Genomic DNA, 26,881 nt, shown 5'->3' on the forward strand with positions numbered 1-26,881 from the left:
TGTGTGTGTGTGTGTGTGTGTGTGTGTGTGTGTGTGTGTGTGTGTGTGTGTGTGTGTGTGTGTGTGTGTGTGTGTGTGTGTGTATGCCTGCCTGCCTGCCTGCCCCCTTACATGTCAATGTGACAGGAAAAGTAATGCCGTGCAGAAGGCAGCAACGCTGTGTCACATATTTCTTCCCTCCCCGTAGGCGGTTTTCATCAGCAGCGGGATAACGAACCACACAGTACAGGAGGAGGCTTTGTTATTGTGTTTCTCAGCCTCTCTGCCTTTTAAATAGAGCAGCATCTTCAAGGCCTGGGGTTCTGAATCTGAATCACATTCAAAAAGGTCCTTTTTTCAGCGAGAAGATACAGACAAATTGTTTTGTTACTTTATAACGCTAATCTGCATCCTGCCATTTTTATGCAGAAACATTGTCAAGATAGTGGCGTTAAGGGTGTTTTACTGCTTTTACAGCTCTAGGATTTGGCATAATGGGGACGGCATATTACACATGGTTGTTATACACTCTTCTAGCTTTAAAGACACATCAAAACTAAGGGGTCACGGAAAGCAACATGATCGTTCGACCCCCTTAACGGGGGAAAACAAGCTTTTTGCATGCTTTTTGGAAGTTGATTTGAATGCAGATCACATAGAAAAATGCGATGCAGTATGTTTTATTTTCATTGTGTAGCTTTATTGATAGATGATGTCCTACAGGCGTGGTGGCTAAACTGTGGTTTGATGGGGCCTCATCGGCCCAGTTGGAGGGTTGTGGGTTTGATTCCCCTTATGTTAAATGTATGCACGCCTGACTGTAAGTTGCTTTGGATAAAAGCGTCCACTAAATGGCATATCTTTTGATACTATATTTGGTAGAGTTATTAAATGGGGATCAAACAAGCTGAATATATCAACTGTTTAATAACTGTGACTCGTTAGTACAGTAGAGGTTGATCACGTCAGCATCTGGGCTTTAAATCGTAATCAAAACAGAGACAATAAACACAAGGGTTGCTACCATACTGTAGTAATGCATGGCAGTAACAAACGTACCCATGCTATTGCTAACTGCTCTTACTATTATCATGATAAAAGGCACTCGAGAGAGTGATGTCGTCATTGAGAGGAAGGCTAGATTTCCTTCTAAATAGCTGCGATATGTGGTTGTTTTATCAACCGAAGCTGATCAAAGTGTAAGTCGCTCTGGATAAGAGCGTCCGCTGAAGGACGACAATGGAAATGGGAACGTGTCAAAGAACACAGTCTACAACATGGCATCATTATGATTAGAAAACATATTAAGGTGTGGATGGAAAGACGCTTAGATTGTGAGTCGACACTTTCCCATGTATTGTAGAGCAGGAGCCGTCCCATCAATTTATAACCTTTCTTTAAAACTTCATCCCGGGTGTCTCTCCATTCATCTCAATTACCATGCTGAGGTTGTATGCAGTCAAGGTGCCTGTTGACTCTTGTGAATTGCATCCTGGGGGATGGAAGGATCAAGGCAAACGCTTCCTGAGTGACTCATTGTTTGTCTAAATAGAAACCATGGTGGAGGAGGGTGTGTGTGTGTGTGTGTGTGTGTGTGTGTGTGTGTGTGTGTCTGTGTGTCTGTGTGTCTGTGTGCGTGTGTGCGTGTGTGCGTGTGTGCGTGTGCGTGTGCGTGTGTGTGTGTGTGTATGTATATATATATTCTCACTGTGAGGCCTGAGGTCAACTGAGTCACGGAAGCTCTACAGTGAAGAAGACAAATGACTGTGTTCAATGATTAGGTGATAAATGTCATAGTTGGATTTGATTTTGATTCCTTGTGAATGCCTTTTTTTGTGAAAGGATGCTTACTGGGCCATACATTTACTGATTAATCATGAAGGTACTGCTGGCTTTGTCACTGCAATCATAAAACAATGGGGCTAGTGCAATAGAGCATTTTCCAGTGTGTTCCTCACACTGCAATACCATGTATGTCTTTTGTGACAACATTTTGAGGTCTTGAAATACTGTAAGTAACTGTAAATAACTGCATTGCATAACTGTAAATAACTGCACCTTAATAACTGTAAATAACGGCACCTTAATAACTGTAAATAACTGCACCTTAATAACTGTAAATAACTGCACCTTATAACTGCACCGTATAACTGTAAATAATGGCACCGTAATAACTGTAAATAACAGAACCCTTATAACTGTAAATAACTGCATTATATAACTGTACATAACTGCACCTTAATAACTGTAAATAACTGCACCTTAATAACTGTAAATAACGGCACCTTATAATTGTAAATATGTGTACCTTAATAACTGTAAATAACTCCACCTTAATAACTGTAAATAACTGCACCTTAACTGTAAATAATTGCACTGTATAACTGTAAATAACTGCACCTTAATAACGGCAAATAACTGCACCTTATAACTGTAAAGAATTGCACCTTAATAACTGTAAATAACTGCACCTTAATAACTGTAAATAATTGCACTGTATAACTGTAAATAACTACACCTTAATAACGGTAAATAACTGCACCTTAATAACTGTAAATAATTGCACTGTATAACTGTAAAGAACTGCACCTTAATAACTGTAAATAACTGCACCTTAATAACTGTAAATAATTGCACTGTATAACTGTAAATAACTGCACCTTAATAACTGCAAATAACTGCACCTTATAACTGTAAATAACTGCACCTTAATAACTGTAAATAATTGCACTGTATAACTGTAAATAACTGCACCTTAATAACGGCAAATAACTGCACCTTATAACTGTAAAGAACTGCACCTTAATAACTGTAAATAACTGCACCTTAATAACTGCAAATAACTGCACCTTATAACTGTAAATAACTGCACCTTAATAACTGTAAATAACTGCACCTTTATAACTGTAAATAACTGCACCTTAATAACTGTAAATAACGGCACCTTATAATTGTAAATATGTGTACCTTAATAACTGTAAATAACTCCACCTTAATAACTGTAAATAACTGCACCTTAACTGTAAATAATTGCACTGTATAACTGTAAATAACTGCACCTTAATAACGGCAAATAACTGCACCTTATAACTGTAAAGAACTGCACCTTAATAACTGTAAATAACTGCACCTTAATAACTGTAAATAATTGCACTGTATAACTGTAAATAACTGCACCTTAATAACGGTAAATAACTGCACCTTAATAACTGTAAATAACTGCACCTTATAAGTGTAAATAACTGCACCTTATAACTATAAATAACTGCACCTTAATAACTGTAAATAACTGCACCTTAATAACTGCAAATAACTGCACCTTATAACTGTAAATAACTGCACCTTAATAACTGTAAATAACTGCACCTTATAAGTGTAAATAGGGGCGGCAGGGTAGCCTAGTGGTTAGAGCGTTGGACTAGTAACCAGAAGGTTGCGAGTTCAAACCCCCAAGGTACCCCAAGGTGGCCCCTGAACAGGCAGTTAACCCACTGTTCCCAGGCCATCATTGAAAATAAGAATTTGTTCTTAACTGACTTGCCTGGTTAAATAAAGGTAAAATAAAAAAAATAAAAAAATAACTGCACCTTAATAACTGTAAATAACTGCACCTTAATAACTGTAAATAACTGCATCGTATAACTGTAAACAACTGCACCTTATATTGATTGATATACTATATTTCCTCTCTGCAGGGGATGACCTGGAACGTATCATGTCTGAAGTACAGGGGACGTTGGAGTTTTCTGTAGAGCTGCACAAGTTTCACAATGTGGATCTCTTCCAGAGAGGGTGAGTGTAACAGAGGTGGACCGGTGAACCATGCTGTGATGAGTAACCTTGCCTTGTGACCTGAAGACTTGGGTCAGCTCCCCAGGTTATTAGTTAGGCTTTAGCTCCGAGGGTTAACACATTCCTGTGGCATGTAGGAGACTTGGGTTCAAACTACAGTCTGACAGTCTCCGTCTGTATCTCTGGCTGTTTCATAGTTCATATTCATACCCACTGCCGCCGCAGTCTTAATGGTAACGCTAAAACGGACAGTTATGATTTAGAAAAGGGTCATCTTTATGCTGCACGGTAGGATGTGTCTGAGGACAGATGTGAGTGCTCTACACAGGGAATAGGGTGCTATCTGGGACACAGACAAGATGAAGAATAGGGTCAGACAAGATGAAGAATAGGGTCATCTTTATGCCCTACAGGCACAGTGTATCTACTGAGAGATTGTGATCTGCCATCTGGCTAGCCTCTAGGTTGTGACTCTGGCTGACGGGAAGGTCATCCTTACCCAGATTAGATTTTCCTGGGTCCAAACAGGACAGAGGGGGATGTTATAAGCCTTAGCTAAACCTGAGTGCACTAATATGAGAGTTTTTCATGGATTGCCGTGTCTGCCATATTTCTGCTCCGAACAGCAACAAGGAGGGAGTAGGTCTGACGGGAGCACAGGACAGCGAGACAGAGAGTTAGAGAGTCCAACTGACTGCTGGTGTCAAGATAACACTGTGATGTGCTATTGTGAGTTCAGGAGAAATGTACATTATAAAGACAATTAGGTAAAAAAATCTTATATACAGCCCTAAAAAAGCCATTCACTTGTAGGTTGTATACAAACCCTATAGAGGAGTTATTGCATTAAACGGAAGTCTTTGTTTGATGTTTCGACCAGGAGATGGTGATAAGAGCAGCGCAGGCCTTCTAGTTGAGCTTAATGGAGGGTGAATTAGTCGCTTCTAACGTTGCTCTTGATGTTATAATCTGGTTTGATTAATAATCCTGGCTGTAGTTTCCAGGAGCATGTCTCCATTCGAAGTGTTTATCTGTTGATGGCGTTCTAACGAGCAGCAGGGACGACGCCACAATGACTGAATGTTTCCGCTGTTGTCTCCATTCAAAGTGTTTATCTGTTGATGGCGTTCTAACGAGCAGCAGGGACGACGCCACAATGACCGAATGTTTCCGCTGTTGTCTCCATTCAAAGTGTTTATCTGTTGATGGCGTTCTAACGAGCAGCAGGGACGATGCCACAATGACCGAATGTTTCCGCTGTTGTCTCCATTCAAAGTGTTTATCTGTTGATGGCGTTCTAACGAGCAGCAGGGACGACGCCACAATGACCGAATGTTTCCTCTGTTGTTTTCATTGGACATGTGTTCATATGTCATAATGGTGCAGCGCATGATATCAAGACAGACTACAGGTATATTGAATATCGTATCCACATCCCCCGCTTCTCTCTGTAATGTTTTTACTACAGTACACTCGGACTCGAAACCGTAAACAGGCCCGACAATGCGTTGTGTGCAGTTGTGCTCTCACCTGCTTTAAGCTTCTTCCGAGCAATGACTCTACACTTATTTATTTATCAACCTTAAAAACCTTATCCGTGCTCTTCACTGTCACACCTCCGTCTTCTAGAGGTGGTCCCTCACTAAAACCCTGCTTATACCATGTCTGTGCTCTTCACTATCACGCCTCCGTCTTCTAGAGGTGGTCCCTCACTAAAACCCTGCTGATACCATGTCTGTGCTCTTCACTATCACGCCTCCATCTTCCAGAGGTGGTCCCTCACTAAAACCCTGCTGATACCATGTCTGTGCCCTTCACTGTCACGCCTCCATCTTCCAGAGGTGGTCCCTCACTAAAACCCTGCTGATACCATTGTAGCGGTATTTATTAGAGAGGGGTAAAGAAAGATTTTGTTCGGGCGCCAGGCAGGTATTAACCATGCCGAAAGGAAAAGAGTAGAATAGAGAGAGTACCACTACAAGACCCACACACATCAGCAGAAGAGACTGCCTAGAGTGTAGCCTGTTTACCAGATAGCCAGTGGAGAGAAAAGAGAATACACACCATATAAAACCCACATCACAGCACAGGGGTAACCCCAACAAGAATACCTCACACAATAATACTAATACTAATAATGGCAGAGCAATTAAACAGCAACTTCATACAAGAACGAACCCAGTCATCAACAGAGGATTTGCAATAATCTGTATTATTTTCTAGTGGATGAGTGCAGAGGGTATGAATGTGGGGGGTGTTCATCGACACAACAAAGGCCTTAAAAATGTCCACAGTCTTCTCGGCCACATGTCATTAGTACACCTCACCTCAATACAGTTCACATAACAATACACAACCTGCAAGCAACCTCCCTTTTAACTAAAATGTCCATCAAAATACTTCTGGCAGGGCAATAATAGTCCAGCTCTAATGAACTTCAATGGGAAGTGCATTTGAAAAATAGAGAGTCTGTTGCAGGGTAAAGCACTGGAACGAGAGGGAAGAGAAAGAGAGAGAAAAAGAGAAATCTTAGCTGTGGTCTTCAGGCCTGCCGGTGTATGGTCTGACTGTCCGATGGTTTGTTGGTTTGTATGGTAAAGCTTCGCAACAATGTTGCTACTAATCCATGCGATCCATAAAGGGAGCGGTCCCAAACAAAAACAACCACGATCTAAAGCGATCACACCGATGATTGAGTTAAATACTTTATAAACTACAAACGCTGAAAACAAACAAAACTTCTGCAGCACAGCACACACAATCAAACTGTCGCGCCAGCCAAGAGCCCCTCCCCAAAGAGCTGAATGAGCTCTCTTTATCTCCTCCTTCCTTAGTGCTCATGCGCTCTTAAAGTGGCAGTGCACGGTGAAGGCTCCAAGCAGATTTCGCCACACTCCTCCCCCCATGAAAAAACAAAGCCTGTAGAATCAGAGAGGACGCAGGCTTTGACAGGTTCATGTTCCTGCTACACAAAACCAGGGAAGTCCTCATCATCAGAGTCCTCCACGAAGAGGTCCTGCAGGTGTTGCTTTTGCCTGCGATCCAGCTCTTCTGCCGTAGGGTAGCAGGGCTTTAGGTCAACAACATGCACTGTCCTGACATCTTCCCCAGTGTCCTCCAAACAGACCAAGTAGTTCACTGGTCCCAACTGCTGCACTACACGGTATGGACCTTTCCATCTCGAAGCTAGCTTGGCAGTGAACTTCTTAGATGCCTTTGACAGATGATGTGAACGTACCCAGACACGAGACTGGGGTGGAAAACACACGTCTCGTCTATGTTTGTCATAGTTTCTCAGCTGTCGTTGTTTGGCTTTGGTTTTGCTGGCCTCCACTCTGGCTAGCAAGGTGTGGTGGTGTTGTACGGAATCAAACGCTGGGCAGTCAGGTGAAACATTCGAACTTTGCAAGACCCTGTCCATCGGACCTTTTAGTGGTCTTCCCAGGTGGAGTTCGGCGGGAGAGACCCCAGAAGTCTCCTGCACGGCAGAGTTCAGTGCAAAGCGAAATTCTGGAAGATGCTGATCCCAACTTGTGTGCTGATCCCCCACGAATGAAGCAATCATCCCCTTCAGGGTTCGGTTTACCCTCTCGGTCAGGTTGGTCTGAGGATGATAGGCTGTGGTCAACTCGGCAATTACACCCCAGTAGGTACAGAGCTCTTTGTAGATTCCTGATATGAACTGCGGACCTCGGTCAGAGAGGATTTGGTCTGGAATCCCGAATCTGGTAAAAACCTCCCTTCTCAGAATTAGAGCAATGGCTGATGCAGTGGCTTTGCGGAGGGGAAACAACTCCACCCAGTGTGTGTAGTAGTCCACTACCACCAATAAAAATGCATTCCGTGTCCCCCGGCTGGGAGGAAAAGGTCCCATGAGGTCAATTCCCAACATTTCATTTGGATGGGTCACCACGGTCTGCTGCATTTTCCCGGCAGGTCTGCCAATGTCTGGTTTGTATTTCTGGCAGACTTCACACTGCTGTACAAACTTCCGGGTATCAACCCACATGCCTGGCCAGTAAACCACCTCTTGTAGTCTTCGATAAGTTTTAAAAACTCCAAGATGGCCACTCATGGGATTGGCATGATAAGCTTGGATTATCTGGTCACACAATGTAGAGGGAATGAAGACGCGATAATGGGTGCTGTGTATTCCATCTCCTCTTGGTGTTTTTCGATACACTTTATCCTGAATTATGCTATACTTATCATTGAAGCGACTCTTGGAGTCTTCTTCAGACAGACTCTTGTGGATCGCCATGATGGCAGCATCCTTCTGCTGTGCTCTCCATACACTCTCATCATCCAGAGGAAAGGAATCATCCAGACATTTAGCGGTAGTATAAGTACTGCACAAGGGAGGACAAACATTGGCAGTCTCTGTCATCCGAGAAAGGGCATCTGGTACAACGTTCAGTTTTCCTTTGCGATACTCAATGATGAAGTCAAACTTCTGCAGTCTGATAGACCAGCGAATAAGGCGGCTGTTGGTCTTGCCTGATGCCAGAACCCACTGCAGAGCAGCATGGTCTGTGACAACGGTGAAGATCTTTGCCTCCAAGTAGTAGCTCCATTTCTCCAAAGCCCAGACCACAGCGAGGCACTCCCTTTCAGTCGTTGAATAATTCCTCTCGGCTGAATTAAGGGTGCGACTTGCATAGGCAAGAACTTCTTCTGTTCCAAGTCCTGTTTGTTGAGCCAAGACTGCTCCAAGTCCTGTTTGACTTGCATCCGTGTACACAATGAAATGAGCATTCAGGTTAGGATGTCCAAGCACTGGATGAGTAATTAGACTGTTTTTGAGTGCTTCAAATGCACTTTGGCATGCAGGGGTCCATTGGAATTTCACACCTTTCTTCTTAAGGTGGTTGAGGGGTTCAGCTACCTTTGAAAAGTCAGGCACAAACCTGTGGTACCATCCAACCATACCCAGAAACCGCTGAACAGCCTTGAGGGATGTGGGAATTGGGAATTCCTGCACGGCTGCAACTTTGGCTGGATCTGCATGGATACCTTCAGCATTAACCACATGACCAAGGAACTTGAGTTCTGGCAGACAGAAACGACACTTCTTCAAGTTCAAGGTCAAACCTGCAGCCTTTAGTCTGTCGAAGACGGACTGAATGTCTTGCAGATGATCCGCGACAGAGGAGGAGTAGATTATGATGTCATCCAGATACACAAGACAATTTCTACCCCTCAGATCTCCCAGGACAGTCTCCATCAACCTTTGGAAGGTTGCTGGAGCATTCTTCAAACCAAAAGGCATGACTTTGAAGGAGTACAAACCAGCAGGGGTGACAAAGGCAGTCTTGTCCTGACTAGCGGGATCCATTGACACCTGCCAATAGCCACTGTTCAGATCCAGATTACTAAAGATAGCTCTTCACTGTCACGCCTCCGTCTTCTAGAGGTGGTCCCTCACTAAAACCCTGCTGATACCATGTCTGTGCTCTTCACTATCACGCCTCCGTCTTCTAGAGGTGGTCCCTCACTAAAACCCTGCTGATACCATGTCTGTGCTCTTCACTATCACACCTCCATCTACTAGAGGTGGTCCCTCACTAAAACCCTGCTGATACCATGTCTGTGCTCTTCACTATCACGCCTCCGTCTTCTAGAGGTGGTCCCTCACTAAAACCCTGCTGATACCATGTATGTGCTCTTCACTATCACGCCTCCATCTTCCAGAGGTGGTCCCTCACTAAAACCCTGCTGATACCATGTCTGTGCTCTTCACTGTCACGCCTCCGTCTTCTAGAGGTGGTCCCTCACTAAAACCCTGCTGATACCATGTCTGTGCTCTTCACTGTCACGCCTCCGTCTTCTAGAGGTGGTCCCTCACTAAAACCCTGCTGATACCATGTCTGTGGTCTTCACTGTCACGCCTCCGTCTTCTAGAGGTGGTCCCTCACTAAAACCCTGCTGATACCATGTCTGTGCTCTTCACTGTCACGCCTCCATCTTCTAGAGGTGGTCCCTCACTAAAACCCTGCTGATACCATGTCTGTGCTCTTCACTGTCACGCCTCTGTCTTCTAGAGGTGGTCCCTCACTAAAACCCTGCTGATACCATGTCTGTGCTCTTCACTGTCACGCCTCTGTCTTCTAGAGGTGGTCTCTCACTAAAACCCTGCTGATACCATGTCTGTGGTCTTCACTGTCACGCCTCCGTCTTCTAGAGGTGGTCCCTCACTAAAACCCTGCTGATACCATGTCTGTGCTCTTCACTGTCACGCCTCCATCTTCTAGAGGTGGTCCCTCACTAAAACCCTGCTGATACCATGTCTGTGGTCTTCACTGTCACGCCTCCGTCTTCTAGAGGTGGTCCCTCACTAAAACCCTGCTGATACCATGTCTGTGCTCTTCACTGTCACGCCTCCATCTTCTAGAGGTGGTCCCTCACTAAAACCCTGCTGATACCATGTCTGTGCTCTTCACTGTCACGCCTCCGTCTTCTAGAGGTGGTCCCTCACTAAAACCCTGCTGATACCATGTCTGTGCTCTTCACTATCACGCCTCTGTCTTCTAGAGGTGGTCCCTCACTAAAACCCTGCTGATACCATGTCTGTGCTCTTCACTGTCACGCCTCCATCTTCCAGAGGTGGTCCCTCACTAAAAATAAAAGAGAGCCGCACACACTAGGATCTCAGATGCAAAAATTTAATTACTAACATTTCGACAGCCAAGCTGTCTTCATCATATACCCTGATGAAGACACCTTGGCTGTCGAAACGTTGGTAATTACATTTTTGCATCTGAGCTCCTAGTGTGTGCGGCTCTCTTTTATTTTCAAGTTTTCTACTCCGCTAGCCAGCACCTCGTCTTAATGGGTGGGCGTTTCTTTTTCTTCTAGATGGTCCCTCACTAAAACCCTGCTGTAACGGCTTTCTTCTGTTGAAGGAGGAGCGGAACAAAATGCAGCTTGATAGTTACTCATGTTTATTGAATGAAAGTAGACTAGACGTGAAATAACTGAACATGAACAAAAAAACAACAAACGGAACGTGAAAACCTAAACAGTCCTATCTGGTGAAGACACAGAGACAGGAACAATCACCCACGAAAACACTCAAAGAATATGGCTGCCTAAATATGGTTCCCAATCAGAGACAACGATAATCACCTGACTCTGATTGAGAACCGCCTCAGGCAGCCATAGACTATACTATACGCCCCACAAAAACCCCAAGACAAAACACACCACAATAACCCATGTCACACCCTGGCCTGACCAAATAAATGAAGATAAATATAATATATTTCGACCAGGGCGTGACACCTGCTGATGCCATGTCTGTGCTCTTCCATTGCCGACGGATCTCAGGGGGCGCAATGCTTTCATACAGAACCACATCCAGTCACACTCCCATATTAAAAGTGACCTTTGAAGATGCGTGTTTCACTGCACTTTTGGTGCCCATATCTTGACGGGGGAATGCTGTATGTCAGCATTGACAGGATGATAATACTATATTGAATTGTTGTTATATTTAACCCTTATTTTACCAGGTAAGTTGACTGAAAACACATTGTCATTTGCAGCAACGACCTGGAGACTAGTTACAGGGGAGAAGGGGGGAATGAGCCAATTGGAAGCTGGGGGTGATTAGGTGGCCAGATTGGGAATTTAGCCAGGACACCAGGGTTAACACCCCTAGTACCAAGTATGCAAGAGACAATTACAAATTATATTATTAGGTATATAATATCTGTTTTATCAGCGTTTGTACAGAGCTCTACTACCGTTGACCTTCAAGCACAGACAGCAGCAGACTCACTGAAGGGATGTACATTATTATGAGTGATGCATTATATATTGCCATTTGATCCTGTCCTTATTAATAATTAAGGTACATTTGTACAATTCCTTACCAGTTGTGTTTAACAGGACAGTACTAGCCTTTCCAGCTATTTCTTTCCATTCCATTCTGAACATTTGTTTCATATGCATTAGTATGTGTGTGGAATGTGTAGTGATGTGTACAGTAGTGCCGGTATGTGTGTAGTAGCTATGTACAGATGTTTATGTTAATTTGATCATCCTGTTGTTGCAGACATTTTAAAAAGAAAAGACGGCTAAAGTTTGTTATTTCCACTTTAAGATGTCAGACTTGATTTGCCCTAATGTAAAATGTATCAACCCCCTTCAAAAAATGTCCATTAATTATATTCCGCAATATAATTCACAGTTTCTGTTGCTGCAGGATTATTTTCCCTCTGTAGCAAACTGGCTCAAATTAAGATCCTACATCTGTGTAGTAACTGAAGGTATTGTATTGTTTTCTCCCTCCAGATTCTACCAGGTCCGAGCAGGGTTGAAGGTCTCTCCTCGTGTACCACACAGGTTGATAGCAACAACACCAGGGAATGCAGGTAATGAATTATGTCTTCTCACATTGTGTTATATCTCGATAACGCTGGGTGTTTTTAATACATAGTTTGCATAGAACTGTTTCTGTAGTTTTACAGATACTAATTCCCACACAGTATGATGGGTAGGTGGGCAAGACCTACACCAGCTTGTAGCAAACTGAGACTTCTACACTGTCTGTATCTATGCAGCCTGTTAGGCCAGGGACTCTGGTGGGTTGAGTGTGAGAGGATCATGGGTTGTCTGACATGGAGAATGTTCTGGTTACCATCCTACTACATGATTACGATCGTCTTCTGTGATCCACATTCTTTGGACAGTTTCCTTTGATGTTTCTGAAAACAGTCATCTTTCACAATGTGTGCTTTTTATAGCGTGTGGCCCACTGAAGCTCTAGTGAATGGGAACGGTAGTGTGTCGGTAGTGTGCTGTGCTGGAGCCTTGTTCTTGACTGTTATCAGAGGGCTCAGGCCTGGGATTCTGTGTTGAAAGATGCTGTATGTTGAGTTTTATTTTACGGTCACTCTCTAGAATCTGAAACGTTTTGGTGGAATTCAGTCTGTACCACATGCTAACTGTGTGTATGGCCCATATTATTCATGTTTCTGAGGTGTTCTGCCATCGGGTCCGGCCACCATTAGCTCTATGGGGTGCTGCAGTGTTGCATGCTGGGCAGGAATCTAAGACAGCCATGAACACTGCTCATCTTTGTCTTAGAAATGCGAAACTAAAAGGTTTATTGAACATCATTGTGTTGACTAATGATTTAAACATTGCAAGTGCCTCAGCTGGCTATAAATAGACTGCATGTTCTGTAACAGAGAAAGTAGTCCCTCTTTTCCTCAGAAGAGTCCCACAGAAAGAGAAGTGACCAAGTTCCCGTGGCAACCAAGTGGCATCGTCTCAAACAATCTGTTTAGGGGTGTGAAAGTATTCAGGAGAATGTTGTTATAACATGACAGAGTTATATGGCAAAGTTAAAACAAAATACATGTGTGTTGAGAGAACAGAGGAAAGCTGACCTTGGACACGCCAACAGAGAGCAGCGTGTCTTCTGTTTAATAGTAACACGCCTGGTTGTTATTGGTGGAGTGTTTTCTCTCTGTGGGGAAAAGTGAAAATCAGTCTAGCTTATGTGCATGATGTAATTTCTCCCTTTGTGTTGCATCACAACTACAATTGTGTTGACTAGGTACGCGAGACTGTTCCAGTAGACCGGGCTGACACACTGTCATTGTCCTGTACTGTAGTCTCATAATGTTTTGTTTATTGTCCATAATATACTACATGACCAAAAGTAAATGGACAACATTTAATTACAAAATCATGGGCAATAAGTTGGGCATGGAGTTGGTCCCCCCTTTGCTGCTATAACAGCCTCCACTCCTTTGGGAAGGCTTCCCACTAGATGTTGGAACATTGCTGCGGGGACTTGCTTCCATTCAGCCACGAGAGCATTAGTGAGGTCGGGCACTGATGTTGGCTGATTTGGCCTGGCTCGCAGTCGACGTTCCAATTCATCCCAAAGCTGTTTGATGGGGTTGAGGTCAGGGCTCTCAAGTTCTTCCACACCGGTCTTGACAAACCATTTCTTTATGGACCTCGCTTTGTACACCATGCTGAAACAGGAAAGGGCATTCCCCAAACTGTTGCCACAAAGTTGGAAGCACAGAATTGTCTAGAATATAATTGTATGCTGTAGCGTTAAGATTTATCTTCACTGGATCTAAGTGGCCTAGTGGGGACCATGAAAATCAACCCCAGACCATTAGTCCTCCTCCACCAAACTTTACAGTTGGCACTATGCATTTGTAGTGCCAGTCTACTGCCAATGTGTGTCTATGGAGATTGCATGGCAGTGTGCTCAATTTTATATACCTGTCAGCAACGGTTGTGGCTGAAATAGCCAAATCCACTCATTTGAACTCCCAACGAACAGTTCTTGTGCTGACGTTGCTTCCAGAGAAAGATTGGAACTGGGTTGTGAGTGTTGCAACCGAGGACCATTTTTACGTGCTACGTGCTTCAGCACTCGGCGGTCTTATTCTGTGAGCTTGTGTGGCCTACCACTTCACGGCTGAGCCGTTGTTGCTCCTAGACGTTTCCACTTCACAATATCATCACTTACAGTTGACCGGGGAAGCTCTAGCAGGGCAGAAATTTGATGAACTGACTTGTTGGAAAGGTGGCACTGTCATAGAATGCCATGTTGAAAGTCACTGTGCTCTTCAGTAAGGCCAGTCTACTGCCAATGTTTGTCTATGTAGATTGCATGGTGGTGTGCTCAATTGTATACACCTGTCAGCAACGGTTGTGGCTGAAATAGCTAAATCCACTAATTTGAAAGGGTGTCCACATACTTTTGTATATATAGTGTATGTGCACATTCAGCATTAATAGTTTGTACTGATTATCTCTGCACTGCCATACGATAACATCTACAAATAATTTGCTGTAGTGCAGAATATTCACATAGCCTAGACCTCAGGATTGCCTGCACACAAAGTGCAGCAGTGCCATAATATCTGTACACAGTGAACGTCGCTAGCTACATTGCAGCAATGCACCATACAGTAACATTATATTTCCATATTCTAATTGGAGGGCTTAGCCAGAGCCCCCCCCCCCCCCCCCTCTCCTGCACTCCTCCTCTACAAGGTCACGTATTACAGCTATATGCCTTAAAGACAGACAGGACAGACAGGGCTACCAACCATAAATTCACCAGCCAATGATAAGCTCCGCTCTGGCCAGCCAGGAGAAAGACATTTATCAACCACAGAGACTTGGGAAATAATCCACCCACCGTACTGTGGGAGATTAAAGTGTTGTGTGCTTGACATTTCAATTGTCTGGTGCCCTTCAGACAAGGTGTGAAGGATTGTCTCGCTTCTGAATCCCAGCCATTTAATGACTGTAATTCATATAGAAAGACATTGTGGTTTGTTAAATCAGGATGGTGTTGTATGAATTAGTTTAGCGTTTACTGTTCTGCTGCCTCCTTACTGTAGCTTAACTCTAAAGGTATTGTGTCACGCAAACAGTAAGAGAATATCAGAGAGAGAGAGAGGAACGTGAGATGGACAGAGAGAAAAAGAGAGAGAGTGAACAGGACAACATACAACATTATTAAATCAGTGTACACAAACAACAAGTGTGCGGTTACAATTGACAAAAAACACACGTTTCTTTCCACAGGGGCGTGGGGTGAGACAGGGATGCAGTTTAAGCCCCACACTCTTTAACATATATATCAACGAATTGGCGAGGGCACTAGAACAGTCTGCAGCACCCGGACTCACCCTACAAGAATCTGAAGTCAAATGTCTACTGTTTGCTGATGATCTGGTGCTTCTGTCCCCAACCAAGGAGGGCCTACAGCAGCACCTAGATCTTCTGCACAGATTCTGCCAGATCTGGGCCCTGACAGTAAATCTCAGTAAGACCAAAATGATGGTGTTCCAAAAAACGTCCAGTTGCCATGACCACAAATATAAATTCCATCTAGACACTGTTGCCCTTGAGCACACAAAAAACTATACATACCTCGGCCTAAACATCAGCGCCACAGGTAACTTCCACAAAGCTGCGAACGATCTGAGAGACAAGGCAAGAAGGGCCTTCAAAAGGAACATAAAATTCCACATACCAATTAGGATCTGGCTAAAAATACTTGAATCAGTTATAGAACCCATTGCCCTTCATGATTGTGAGGTCTGGGGTTTGCTCACCAACCAGGAATTCACAAAGTGGGACAAACACCAAATTGAGACTCTGCATGCAGAATTCTGCAAATATACCCTCAGTGTACATTGTAAAACACCAAATAATGCAAGCAGAGCAGAATTAGGCTGATACCCGCTAATTATCCAAATCCAGACAAGAGCTGTTAAATTTTACAACCACGTAAAAGGAAGCAATTCCCAAATCTTCCATAACAAAGCCATCACCTACAGAGAGATGAACCTGGAAAAGAGTCCCCTAAGCAAGCTGGTCGAGGGGCTATGTTCACAAACACAAAAAGACCCCACAGAGCCCCAGGACAGCAACACTATTAGACCCAACCAAATCATGAGAAAGCAAAAAGATAATTACTTGACACATTGGAAAGAATTAACAAAAAAACTGAGCAAACAAGAATGCTATTTGGCCCTTAACAGAGAGTACACAGTGGCAGAATACCTGACCACTGTAACTGACCCAAACTTAAGGAAAGCTTTGACTATGTACAGACTCAGTGAGCATAGCCTTGCTATTGAGAGAGGCCGCCGTAGGCCGACCTGGCTTGCAGGAGAAGACAGGCTATGTGCTCACTGCCCACAAAATGAGTTGGAAACTGTGCTGCACTTCCTAACCTCCTGCTAAATGTATGACTATATTAGAGACACATAATTCCCTTAGATTACACAGACCCACATTTCTTTTTAAACACACCCAATTTTTCTAAACTCCCATATCTATTAGGAGAAATACCACAGTATTCATCACAGCAGCAAGATTTGTGACCTGTTGCCACAAGAAAAGGGCAACCAGTGAAGAACAAACACCATTGTAAATACAACCCATATTTGTGTTTATTTATTTTCCCTTTTGTACCTTAACTATTTGCACATAATATGACGTTGGAAATGTCTTTAATCTTTTGGAACTTTTGTGAGTGTAATGCTTACCATTCATTTTTATTGTTTATTTCACTTTTGTTTATTATCTACTTCACTTGCTTTGGCAATGTTAACAAATGTTTCCCTTGCCAGTAAAGCACCTAAATTGAATTGAAATTGAATTGAGAGAAAGAGAGAGAGAGAGAGAGAAAGAGAGAGAGAAAGATAATGATTGTATGTGCACAGTGGCACAGTGGGTGAAGTATCTCCTTTGTAATGCTATAGAATATTCATTATTTGGTTGCAAACATACTGTATATCTGTACTCGTATTACTCATAACTAATTGCATCCCTTTAAATCACAGTGAAGCCTCTTTAGTGCCTTGCCAGTTCTGCTCACTGTCTCCCTCTGTCCCCTCCCTGTAGAGCAGAACTAGAGATGCCATGTTTTTAGATGAGCCTGGAGTACTGAGCATTCACCCTCATTACAACTTTGTTGACAAACCGACTCTTCATCTGTAATAGGCTAGGATTGGTTTGGAATGAAATGAGCATATTTCCACTAGCTGTAGCACATCATGCTGCCATCACACAACAGCCACACTGCCTTTCACTAAATTTAGTACACAATCTGACACTCATGCTGGTTGAAGCGACTGTTCTTTCTGGAGAGGGCTGCTGAGAGAGGGAGAGAAGGGGAGAACAGAGAGAAGAGACAGAGAAACAGAGGGAGAGAAAGAGAGAGGGGGTTGGGGCATAGAGTTCATATCTACCTCTATATCACAGAGGTAGATAAAAGGAGAGCACCTCAGTGGGGTGCTTCCTTCACAAAGGTCTATCACAGCTGCGCCTCCAGCAGCCAGCTGCAGACAGCTGCTGTCTCACATCTACTCTACAGAAGCAAGCAGAAAACACCACTGACTATATAGAGAGTTACTGGAAAAATCATTTATTTTTATACCTAGAGAAATGTCAGATTGTATATAATCCACTGCTTCTGAGCCTCAATTATGTGGAGGACATGAAATGACAGTGATGGGAATGGTGATGTGTTTGTCATGTATGATGATGATCAGGGCCGCCTCTAGCCTTTTGGATCCCTAAGCAAGATCTGGTTGGGGGGCATAACCACCTCGCTGGCAAAACATTTAAGTTCATTTCCTGCAAATCTACACTCTTTGCCATGGGGCCAAGAGAGCAGTTTGCAGTTTAACAACACATTTCATGCAATTTCATGCAAAGTACTAATTTTGCCATGGGCTGAGAGAAAATTGGGCAGTTTTAAAGCTAACTCTCTGCCATTGTACACATTTAATCATTGGGTGGATACAATTTTGAAGTTTAAAATATAATTTCCTGCAATTCTACACATTTTGCCATGACCTATACCAAGTTCATATGATATCTGAGTGAGAGTGACTAGCAAAATCAATGTGACCAGGCACGTTGTCACGTCCTGGCCATAGAGAGGCTTTTATTCTCTATTTTGGTTAGGCCAGGGAGTGACTAGGGTGGGCATTCTATGTTCATTTTCTATGTTTTGGATTTCTTTGTTGTTTGGCCGGGTGTGGTTCTCAATCAGAGTCAGCTGTCTATCGTTGTCTCTGATTGAGAACCATACTTAGGTAGCCATTTTCCCACCTGGGTTTTGTGGGTAGTTGTTTTCTGTTTTTGTGTCTGCACCAGACAGAACAGTTTCGGTCATTCTCTTTGTTGTTTTGTTGTTCAGTTCAAATAAAAAAGATGAACACGCTGCACCTTGGTCCTCACCTTCTTCCACCAACAGCCGTTACAGAACTACCCACCACCAACGGACCAAGCAGAGTGGTAAAAAGGAGGAATGGACATGGGAGGACATACTGGACGGCAAGGGATCCTACACATGGGAGGAGATCCTGGCTGGAAGGGATCGCCTCCCATGAGAACAGGTGGAGGCAGCCAGGAGAGCGGAGGCAGCAGGAAAAGGGAACCAGCGATTTGAGGGAACATGACTGGCAAGGAAGCCCGAGAGGCAGCCCACAAACATTTTTTTTGGAGGGAAACGTGGAGTGTGACAGAGTCAGGTTGGAGACCTGAGCCAAATCCCCGTGCTTTTACTGTGGCGATCATGGGACTGGTCAGGCCCTGGGCTATGGGGTGAAATTGGAGGTGAGCGAAGGAAGCGAAGCCGAAACTGTGAAGGAGTTGATGGGGAGATTGGAGGAGAGAGCAATGAGAGAGCTGCTGTTTTGGTGCATGAGGCACAACATCCGCGATTTAATGTCACCTGAGTCAGCTCTCCATACTCGTCCTGAGGTGCGTGCTAGCCATCTGGTGAAGACTGTGCCAGCCCCACGCACCAGGCCTCCTGTGCGCCTCCCCAGCCCTGAACGTCCTGTGCCAGCTTGGCGCTACAGATCTCCAATACGTGCTCAGAGCCCGGTGCGCTACATTCCAGCTCCCCGCATCTGCCGGGCTAGGATGAGGATCCAGCCAGGACGGATGGTGCCAGACCTGCTCTCCAGGCCGCATCTGCCGGGCTAGGGTGAGGATCCAGCCAGGACGGATGGTGCCAGACCTGCTCTCCAGACCGCATCTGCCGGGCTAGGGTGAGGATCCAGCCAGGACGGATGGTGCCAGACCTGCTCTCCAGACCGCATCTGCCGGGTTAGGGTGAGGATCCAGCCAGGACGGATGGTGCCAGACCGCATCTGCTGGGCTAGGGTGAGGATCCAGCCAGGACGAAAGGTGCCAGACCTACTCTCCAGACCTCCAGTGCGTCTCCTCGGGCCAGGATATCCTGCGTTGGCTCTGCGCACTGTGTCTCCAGTGTGTCTGCACAGCCCAGTGCGTCCTGTGCCTGCGCCCCGCATGTGCCGGGCTAAAGTCACCATCCAGCCAGGACGGGTTGTGCAGGCCCTTAGTTTGAGACCTCCAGTACGCCTCCACGGCCCGGTCTATCCTGTGCCTCCTCCACGGACCAGGCCTCCAGTAGGTCTCCCCCGCCTGTCCGGCGCGGCCGGATTCTCCCCCGCCTGTCCGGCGCGGCCCAGAGTCTCCCCGCCTGTCCGGCGCGGCCCAGAGTCTCCCCGCCTGTCCGGCGCGGCCCAGAGTCTCCCCGCCTGTCCGGCGCGGCCCAGAGTCTCCCCGCCTGTCCGGCGCGGCCCAGAGTCTCCCCGCCTGTCCGGCGCGGCCCAGAGTCTCCCCGCCTGTCCGGCGCGGCCCAGAGTCTCCCCGCCTGTCCGGCGCGGCCAGAGTCTCCCCACCTGCAAGGGTCCCCAGTCCGTAAAGAAGGTCCACCCGGACCCTCCCCTTTAGAATCAGGTTTTGCGGCCGGAGTCCGCACCTTTGGGGGGGTACTGTCACGCCCTGGCCATAGAGAGGCTTTTATTCTCTATTGTGGTTAGGTCAGGGTGTGACTAGGATCGGCATTCGATGTTCATTTACTATGTTTAGGATTTCTTTGTTGTTGGCCTGCTGTGGTTCTCAATCAGAGGCAGCTGTCTATCGTTGTCTCTGATTGAGAACCATACTTAGGTAGCCATTTTCCCACCTGGGTTTTGTGGGTAGTTGTTTTCTGTTTTTGTGTCTGCACCAGACAGAACTGTTTCAGTCATTCTCTTTGTTGTTTTGTTATTCAGTGTTCAGTTCAAATAAAAAAAGATGAACACGTACAAATCTGCACTTTGGTCCTCACCTTATTCCACCAACAGCTGTTACACACATACCTTGCTTGCCTGGTCAGTAATTCAGCCATGATTACTACAAGGTTTAGATAGCTAGATAAGTTAGTCTTTGCAGCTATCTATAAAATGTTAGCTGACATGGGCAAATTGAGTGACTGTCAATGACTGACATAACCAGAGAAACTGCTGATGCACGACCAAATGTCTAAATTGCACCTTGTGTATTCTACTATTCTAACTGTCAATAATTGGTTGAGAGCCCAACTGACTTCCAAAAAATAGACAGACAAGTGATTATATTTTGGTCGGGGCCCCCTAGCTGCCACGGGCCCTGCACGCAGCACGTAGTTTGCGGATAGTCAGCAGCAGCACTGGTGGTGATGATGATGATGATGATACTGCAGCTGCTCTCTCCCACCTAGGTGACTGTAGTTTCAGTTCTGCGGGGGTCCATGATGGGGTCCATGAGGACACTACGGTGTTCAGCCGGATCTTCCAGATCCTCTACCGAAACGAAGAGGTCAACGTCGATGACCGCATGCTCTTCAAGGTCCACCTACTTCTCGATGGGGAGAGGGTGAGTCACACACACACACACAAGGTCAATTTAACCACTTAAAGAGCTTATTTCCTAAATGCTATATCAACCAATTGATGTTACAAATGTATAATTTGTACAGTTCTTTATTAAAAATGAAGTTATTTGTTACATTTGACTGTGTAAAACCTAGCAGAACTACTTATTTCTCTGAGAGTGAGGCGGATATGTAACATTTAGCAAAAAAACATGATCAAACCAAGTGATAGATTTTAAACAAATACATGTCTGTCATTTAATGTTTAGATAGTGAAAAAACTCACCTATCACTTTCATAATTTCATAATACACCTTCGCCAAAGCACCCCCACAATATGATGCTGCCCCGTGCTTCACGGTTGGGATGGTGTTCTTCGGCTTGCAAGGCTCTCCCTTTTTCCTCCAAACATAATGGTCATTTTGGCCAAACAGTTCTATTTTTGTTTCATCAGACCAGAGGACATTTCCAAAAAGTACAATCTTTGTCCCCATGTGCAGTTGCAAACCGCAGTCTGGCTTTTTTTATGGCAGTTTTGGAGCAGTGGCTTCTTCCTTGCTGAGCGGCCTTTCAGGTTATGTCGATTATAGGACTCGTTTTACTATGGGTATAGATACATTTGTACCTGTTTCCTCCAGCATCTTCACAAGGTCTTTTGCTGTTGTTCTGGGATTGATTTGCACTTTTCGCACCAAAGTACATTCATCTCTAGGAGACAGAACACGTCTCCTCCCTGAGCGGTATGACAGCTGCATGGTCCCATGGTGTTTATACAGATGAATGTGGTACCTTCAGGCATTTGGAAATTGCTCCCAAGGATGAACCAAACTTGTGGAGGTCTACAAATTTTTTTCTGAGGTCTTGGCTCATTTCTTTTGATTTCCCCATGATGTTAAGTAAAGAGAAACTGAGTTTGAAGGGAGGCTTTGAAATACATCCACAGGTACACCTCCAATTGACTCCAGTGATGCCAATTAGCCTATCAGAAGCTTCTAAAGCTAAGACATCATTTTTGGAATTTTCCAAGCTGTTTAAAGGCACAGTCAACTTAGTTTATGTAAACTTCTGACCCACTGGAATTCTGATTACGTGATTACTTGTGTCATGCACAAGGTAGATGTGGAGTGGTTGAAAAACAAGATTTAATGACTCCAACCTAAGTGTATGTAAGCTTCCGACTTCAACTGTATATACAGGAACCTACAACCTAACCTACAGAGTTAAACAGGAATCCTGGTTTCATCAGATTCATCTTCAGCTTGTTGGGTACATGACAGGTCAGCTCTCCTAATTTATTTATTTAAAGTCGGCTACCTACCTGGCAAGTCTTCTAAATTTAGAATTTTTCATTAAATGCATGACACATTATTTATGTGAAGGTGAGAAAGAGAGAGAGATAGAGGCTGTGGGCTGGAAGGGTCGATCAGATTTCAGCCATCCCCTCTTCTTCCAGAGGTTAACTCCTTTTATTTCTCTATCTATCCCTCTCACTTTCTCCATTTCCCTCTCTCTCCCCCCTAACCTCTCTCTCTACCTCTCTAGCCCCTCTCTCTCCTTCCCTCCCATTCCTATCTTCCCCCTCTCCTCCTCTCTCTTCCCCACCATCTCCCTGTCTCTCTCTTTCTCTCTCTCCCTCTGTCTCTTTCTCTCTCTCTCTGTCTCTGTCTCTCTCTCTCTCGCTCTCCCTCTGTCTCTTTCTCTCTCTCTCTGTCTCTGTCTCTCTCTCTCTTTCTTTCTCTCTCTCTCTCTCTCTCTCTCTCTCTCTGTCTCTGTCTCTGTCTCTGTCTCTCTCTCTTTCTCTCTCTCTCTCTGTCTCTCTGTCTCTCCCTCTCTCTTTGTCTCTCTCTCCCTCTCTCTTTGTCTCTCTCTCTCACTGTCTCTCTCTCTCTCTCGCTGTCTCACTCGCTGTCTCTCTCTCTCTCTCGCCTTCCCTCTTCTTTTGCTCTCTCTCTGCTCTCTCTCTCTCTCGCTCTCTCTCGCTCTCTCTCGCTCTCTCTCGCTGTCTCTCTCTCTCTCGCTGTCTCTCTCTCTCTCTCGCTGTCTCTCTCTCTCGCTGTCTCTCTCTCGCTGTTTCTCTCTCTCTCGCTGTCTCTCTCTCTCTCTCTCCCCTTCCCTCTTCCTCCCTCAGACTCTGATAAGAAGGACAAAAATAGAACTCAATTTCCCCAGAGCGTGTGTTTAATCAATCAGAATGTCAATAGGATTTGACAGTGCTGTTTGTTCTACTACACAGAGCTGTGTGTGTGTGTGTGTGTGTGTGTGTGTGTGTGTGTGTGTGTGTGTGTGTGTGTGTGTGTGTGTGTGTGTGTGTGTGTAAGGCAGAAGATACTGTAATATTGTCTCACAATAATATTGTTACACTGATATGGATGTTTTATTACCCAAATATGTTTTTTTATTGAAGATTTGTCAAATTGAGGTTGATCCAGTATTGTTGATATTGTGACTGTTTCTGTTCTCACAGGTGGAAGAGGCTCTGAGTGAAGTGGACTTTCAGTTGAAGCTGGACCTTCACTTCACAGACAACGAGGAACAGTATGTTACACACTCGGTTACATATTTTCTTTTCTCTGGCACTTTCTCTTTCTCCCCATCGCTCTGTCTCTCTTCCTATCTTCCCACCCCATCTCTCTGTCTCTCTTCCTATCCTCCCTCCCTCCCCATCGCTCTGTCTCTCTTCCTATCCTCCCTCCCTCCCCATCGCTCTGTCTCTCTTCCTATCCTCCCTCCCCATCGCTCTGTCTCTCTTCCTATCCTCCCTCCCTCCCCATTGCTCTGTCTCTCTTCCTATCCTCCCACCCCATCTCTGTCTCTCTTCCTATCCTCCCTCCTTCCCCATCGCTCTGTCTCTCTTCCTATCCTCCCACCCCACCCCATCTCTGTCTCTCTTCCTATCTTCCCTCCCTCCCTATCTCTGTCTCTCTTCCTATCCTCCCTCCCCGTCTCTCTTCCTATCCTCCCTCCCACCCCATCTCTCTTCCTATCCTCCCTCCCCATCTCTCTTCCTATCCTCCCTCCCTCCCCGTCTCTCTTCCTATCCTCCCTCCCTCCCCGTCTCTCTTCCTATCCTCCCTCCCTCCCCGTCTCTCTTGCTATCCTCCCTCCCTCCCCGTCTCTCTTCCTATCCTCCCTCCCTCCCCGTCTCGCTGTCTCTCTTCCTATCCTCCCTCCCTCCCCGTCTCGCTGTCTCTCTTCCTATAATCCCTCCCTCCCCATCTCTCTCTCCCTCTCTCCTCAGTTTTGAGAGGTCCTCAGTTAGTAGTGCTGAGTTCCAGGTCTTAATGATGTCCTGCCAGTGAAAAGCCTCTGGCTCTAATAGACTGACAGAATGCATAGTCAAGAAAAAAACAATAGTCCATTAAAAACACTACTATATCACGTCTCTGTGCGGACTTGCATGTGTGTGCACAAATTGTGTGTGTGTGTGTGTGTGTGTGTGTGTGTGTGTGTGTGTGTGTGTGTGTGTGTGTGTGTGTGTGTGTGTGTGTGTGTGTGTGTAAAAGATGAGTTAGTGTTGGATCTGCATGACCTCTGTGTGTTTGTGCTCAGTAGGTACTGTGGGCCACAGATAGATGATTTGTAATGGCTCCTGGATGGCTCATTAAACATCCCATTTGGAGTCCTTGCAACTTCTCGGATGTTGCTGCTCAGAACTGATACTATTTGGAGCCCCCCAGTGTTAGTGTGTGTAGAACATGACCAATTTCAACTTTCAACTTTATTGCCCCAGAGGGAAATTCGTTTTTCACCATACTTGGATGCTTTTTTGAATCGACTATTGTCCTAGCTGGATAATAGCAGTTAAATAACCCACAACGTGATGTCCTTTAAGCAGGTAAAAGTTGGCAATGTTGCGCAATGCATTTTAAACTGGCATCCACTGTCCTTGGCACATGTCTGATGCTGTGACTGAATAATGTTCTAATATGACCTGCCACTGTTGTTGTCCTCAGGCTGGGTTAGATACTAACTGTGTTGTCTCTAGGTTAGGGGACATCGTGACAGTCCCAGTCATCAGCAGTAGAACCCTGGGTCTCCACTTCCACCCCAGGAGAGGTCTCCACCACCATGTACCTGTCATGTTCGACTACTTCCACCTGTCCGTCATCTCTGTTTCCATACACGCATCCTTGGTGGCCTTGCATCAACCTCTCATCAGGTGTGTGTACGCGTGCTTTACCGCCAACATGTCACGCTGGTGCTCACTACTTAGCTGTCACACCACGTAGCTCCTCTCCTGTTAGAATGGGTTTAGTTTGGCAACCTGCTCTGAGAGGGCATCCACTGGCCTGCTACTTGAATAAATAGTTTTCTTAACACTTCGGTGGTAAATCCAGCTGCCAATATCTTAACGTGAATGTTCAGCCATCCATTACCCTGATTAACTATTACTCTGAGAGCTCTATTGATTACATAATGACTAACTGATCTTCTCTCTCTCTCTCTCTCCATAGTTTTGCCCGTACAGGGAAGGGTTCCTGGTTGGGAAAGGGCTCTCCAGAGAACGGTACTGACGTGTCAGCCATGGGGGTATCAATGGAGAACCTGATGTTTGGGGCTGGATACTGCAAACCTGTCATTACAGAGGTACGGTCAAATCAAGTCAAAGTACATTGTAAGTGTATGATTACAAGGTCTCTCAATACACTTTACAGAGGACAGTAGTTGATCAACCCAAACAAGCCTAGTCTTTGACTTTAAAGGATTCCAGAGGGCAATCTGAATTTGGGAAAGCAGCCCACAGAGTTCACACTGAAGATGAGAGAATCAGGAGACAGAATATCTGAATCAAAGCTCTCTCTCTCTCTCTCTCTCTCTGTGTGTTCTGTATGTTTTTGTGTGCAGTGGCTACACAGGTAAACATGATCACCTGTGTATGGGTCAGTTAGCGTGACCCTCTCTCGCTCTCTCTCTCTCGCTCTATTGAATTCTTTCTTTCTCTCTCACTCTCACACTTTCTTTCCATGTCAAGATGTGTATGAAGGCGAAGTCAGTTGCAGGAGAGCAGAGTATGATAAATAAAGCACATTATATTATAGTTCCAAACCGGGAGCACAACAAAACAAACACACTCAAAAAACGGAAGTAATATAATAAATAATATATCCCATTTAGCAGACGCTTTTGTCCAAAGCGACTTACAAGTCGGCTGGGGCCACTACTTTTACATATGGGTGGCCCTAGCGGGAAGCGAACCCACGACGCTTGGAGTTGCAAGCACCATGCTCTACCGACTGAGCCACACAGGACCCTAAAGTAAAGCGCTAAACGAACATCACTAGACATGAAAACTATTACACACAAAACATGATGGGAAACAGAGGGTTAAATACAAGTAGATTGATCAGGAAATGAAAACCAGGTGTGTATGAAAACAAGACAAGACAAATGGATATATGAGAAATGGAGCGGCGATGGCTAGAAAGCTGGTGATGTCGACCGCCGAACGAACAAGGAGAGGAGTCGAACAAGGAGAGGAGTCGAACAAGGAGAGGAGTCGAACAAGGAGAGTACCCCCCCTTGACATGCGGCTCCAGCGGCGACGCTGAAACTCCCGCAGGAGTTCAGGACCCAAAACATCTGCAACCGGAACCCAGCACCTCTCCTCTGGTCCGTACCCCTCCCACTCCACGAGGTACTGAAGGCCCCCCACCCGATGCCTCGAATCCAGGATGGAACGAAGGATGTACGCCGGGGCCCCCTCGATGTCCAAAGGGGGCGGAAGGACCTCCCACACCTCAGATTCCTGAGCCGGACCATCCACCACCGGCCTGAAGAGAGACACATGGAACGAGGGGTTAATACGATAATAAGAGGGAAGTTGTAATCTGTAACATACCACGTTCACCATCCTCAGGACTTTAAATGGCCCCAAACACTTTGGACCCAGCTTCC

General features: G+C 45.3%; 1 protein-coding gene across 1 annotated transcript in view; it reads left to right on the forward strand.

The window, feature by feature from the left end:
* Positions 1 to 26,881, forward strand: part of LOC135549063 (protein FAM135B-like) — a 63,567-nt gene that overhangs the window by 11,466 nt on the left and 25,220 nt on the right. Inside the window, exons 2-7 of the mRNA XM_064979129.1 lie at positions 3,675 to 3,771; positions 12,067 to 12,171; positions 20,850 to 20,988; positions 23,451 to 23,521; positions 24,972 to 25,145; positions 25,441 to 25,573. Of these exons, the coding sequence (XP_064835201.1) occupies positions 3,695 to 3,771; positions 12,067 to 12,171; positions 20,850 to 20,988; positions 23,451 to 23,521; positions 24,972 to 25,145; positions 25,441 to 25,573 (699 nt within the window). The 5' untranslated portion in view covers positions 3,675 to 3,694. The remainder of the gene's footprint in view (positions 1 to 3,674; positions 3,772 to 12,066; positions 12,172 to 20,849; positions 20,989 to 23,450; positions 23,522 to 24,971; positions 25,146 to 25,440; positions 25,574 to 26,881) is intronic.

This window comes from Oncorhynchus masou, chromosome 12, assembly GCF_036934945.1.
Source record: "Oncorhynchus masou masou isolate Uvic2021 chromosome 12, UVic_Omas_1.1, whole genome shotgun sequence".
Lineage (NCBI taxonomy): Eukaryota > Metazoa > Chordata > Actinopteri > Salmoniformes > Salmonidae > Oncorhynchus > Oncorhynchus masou.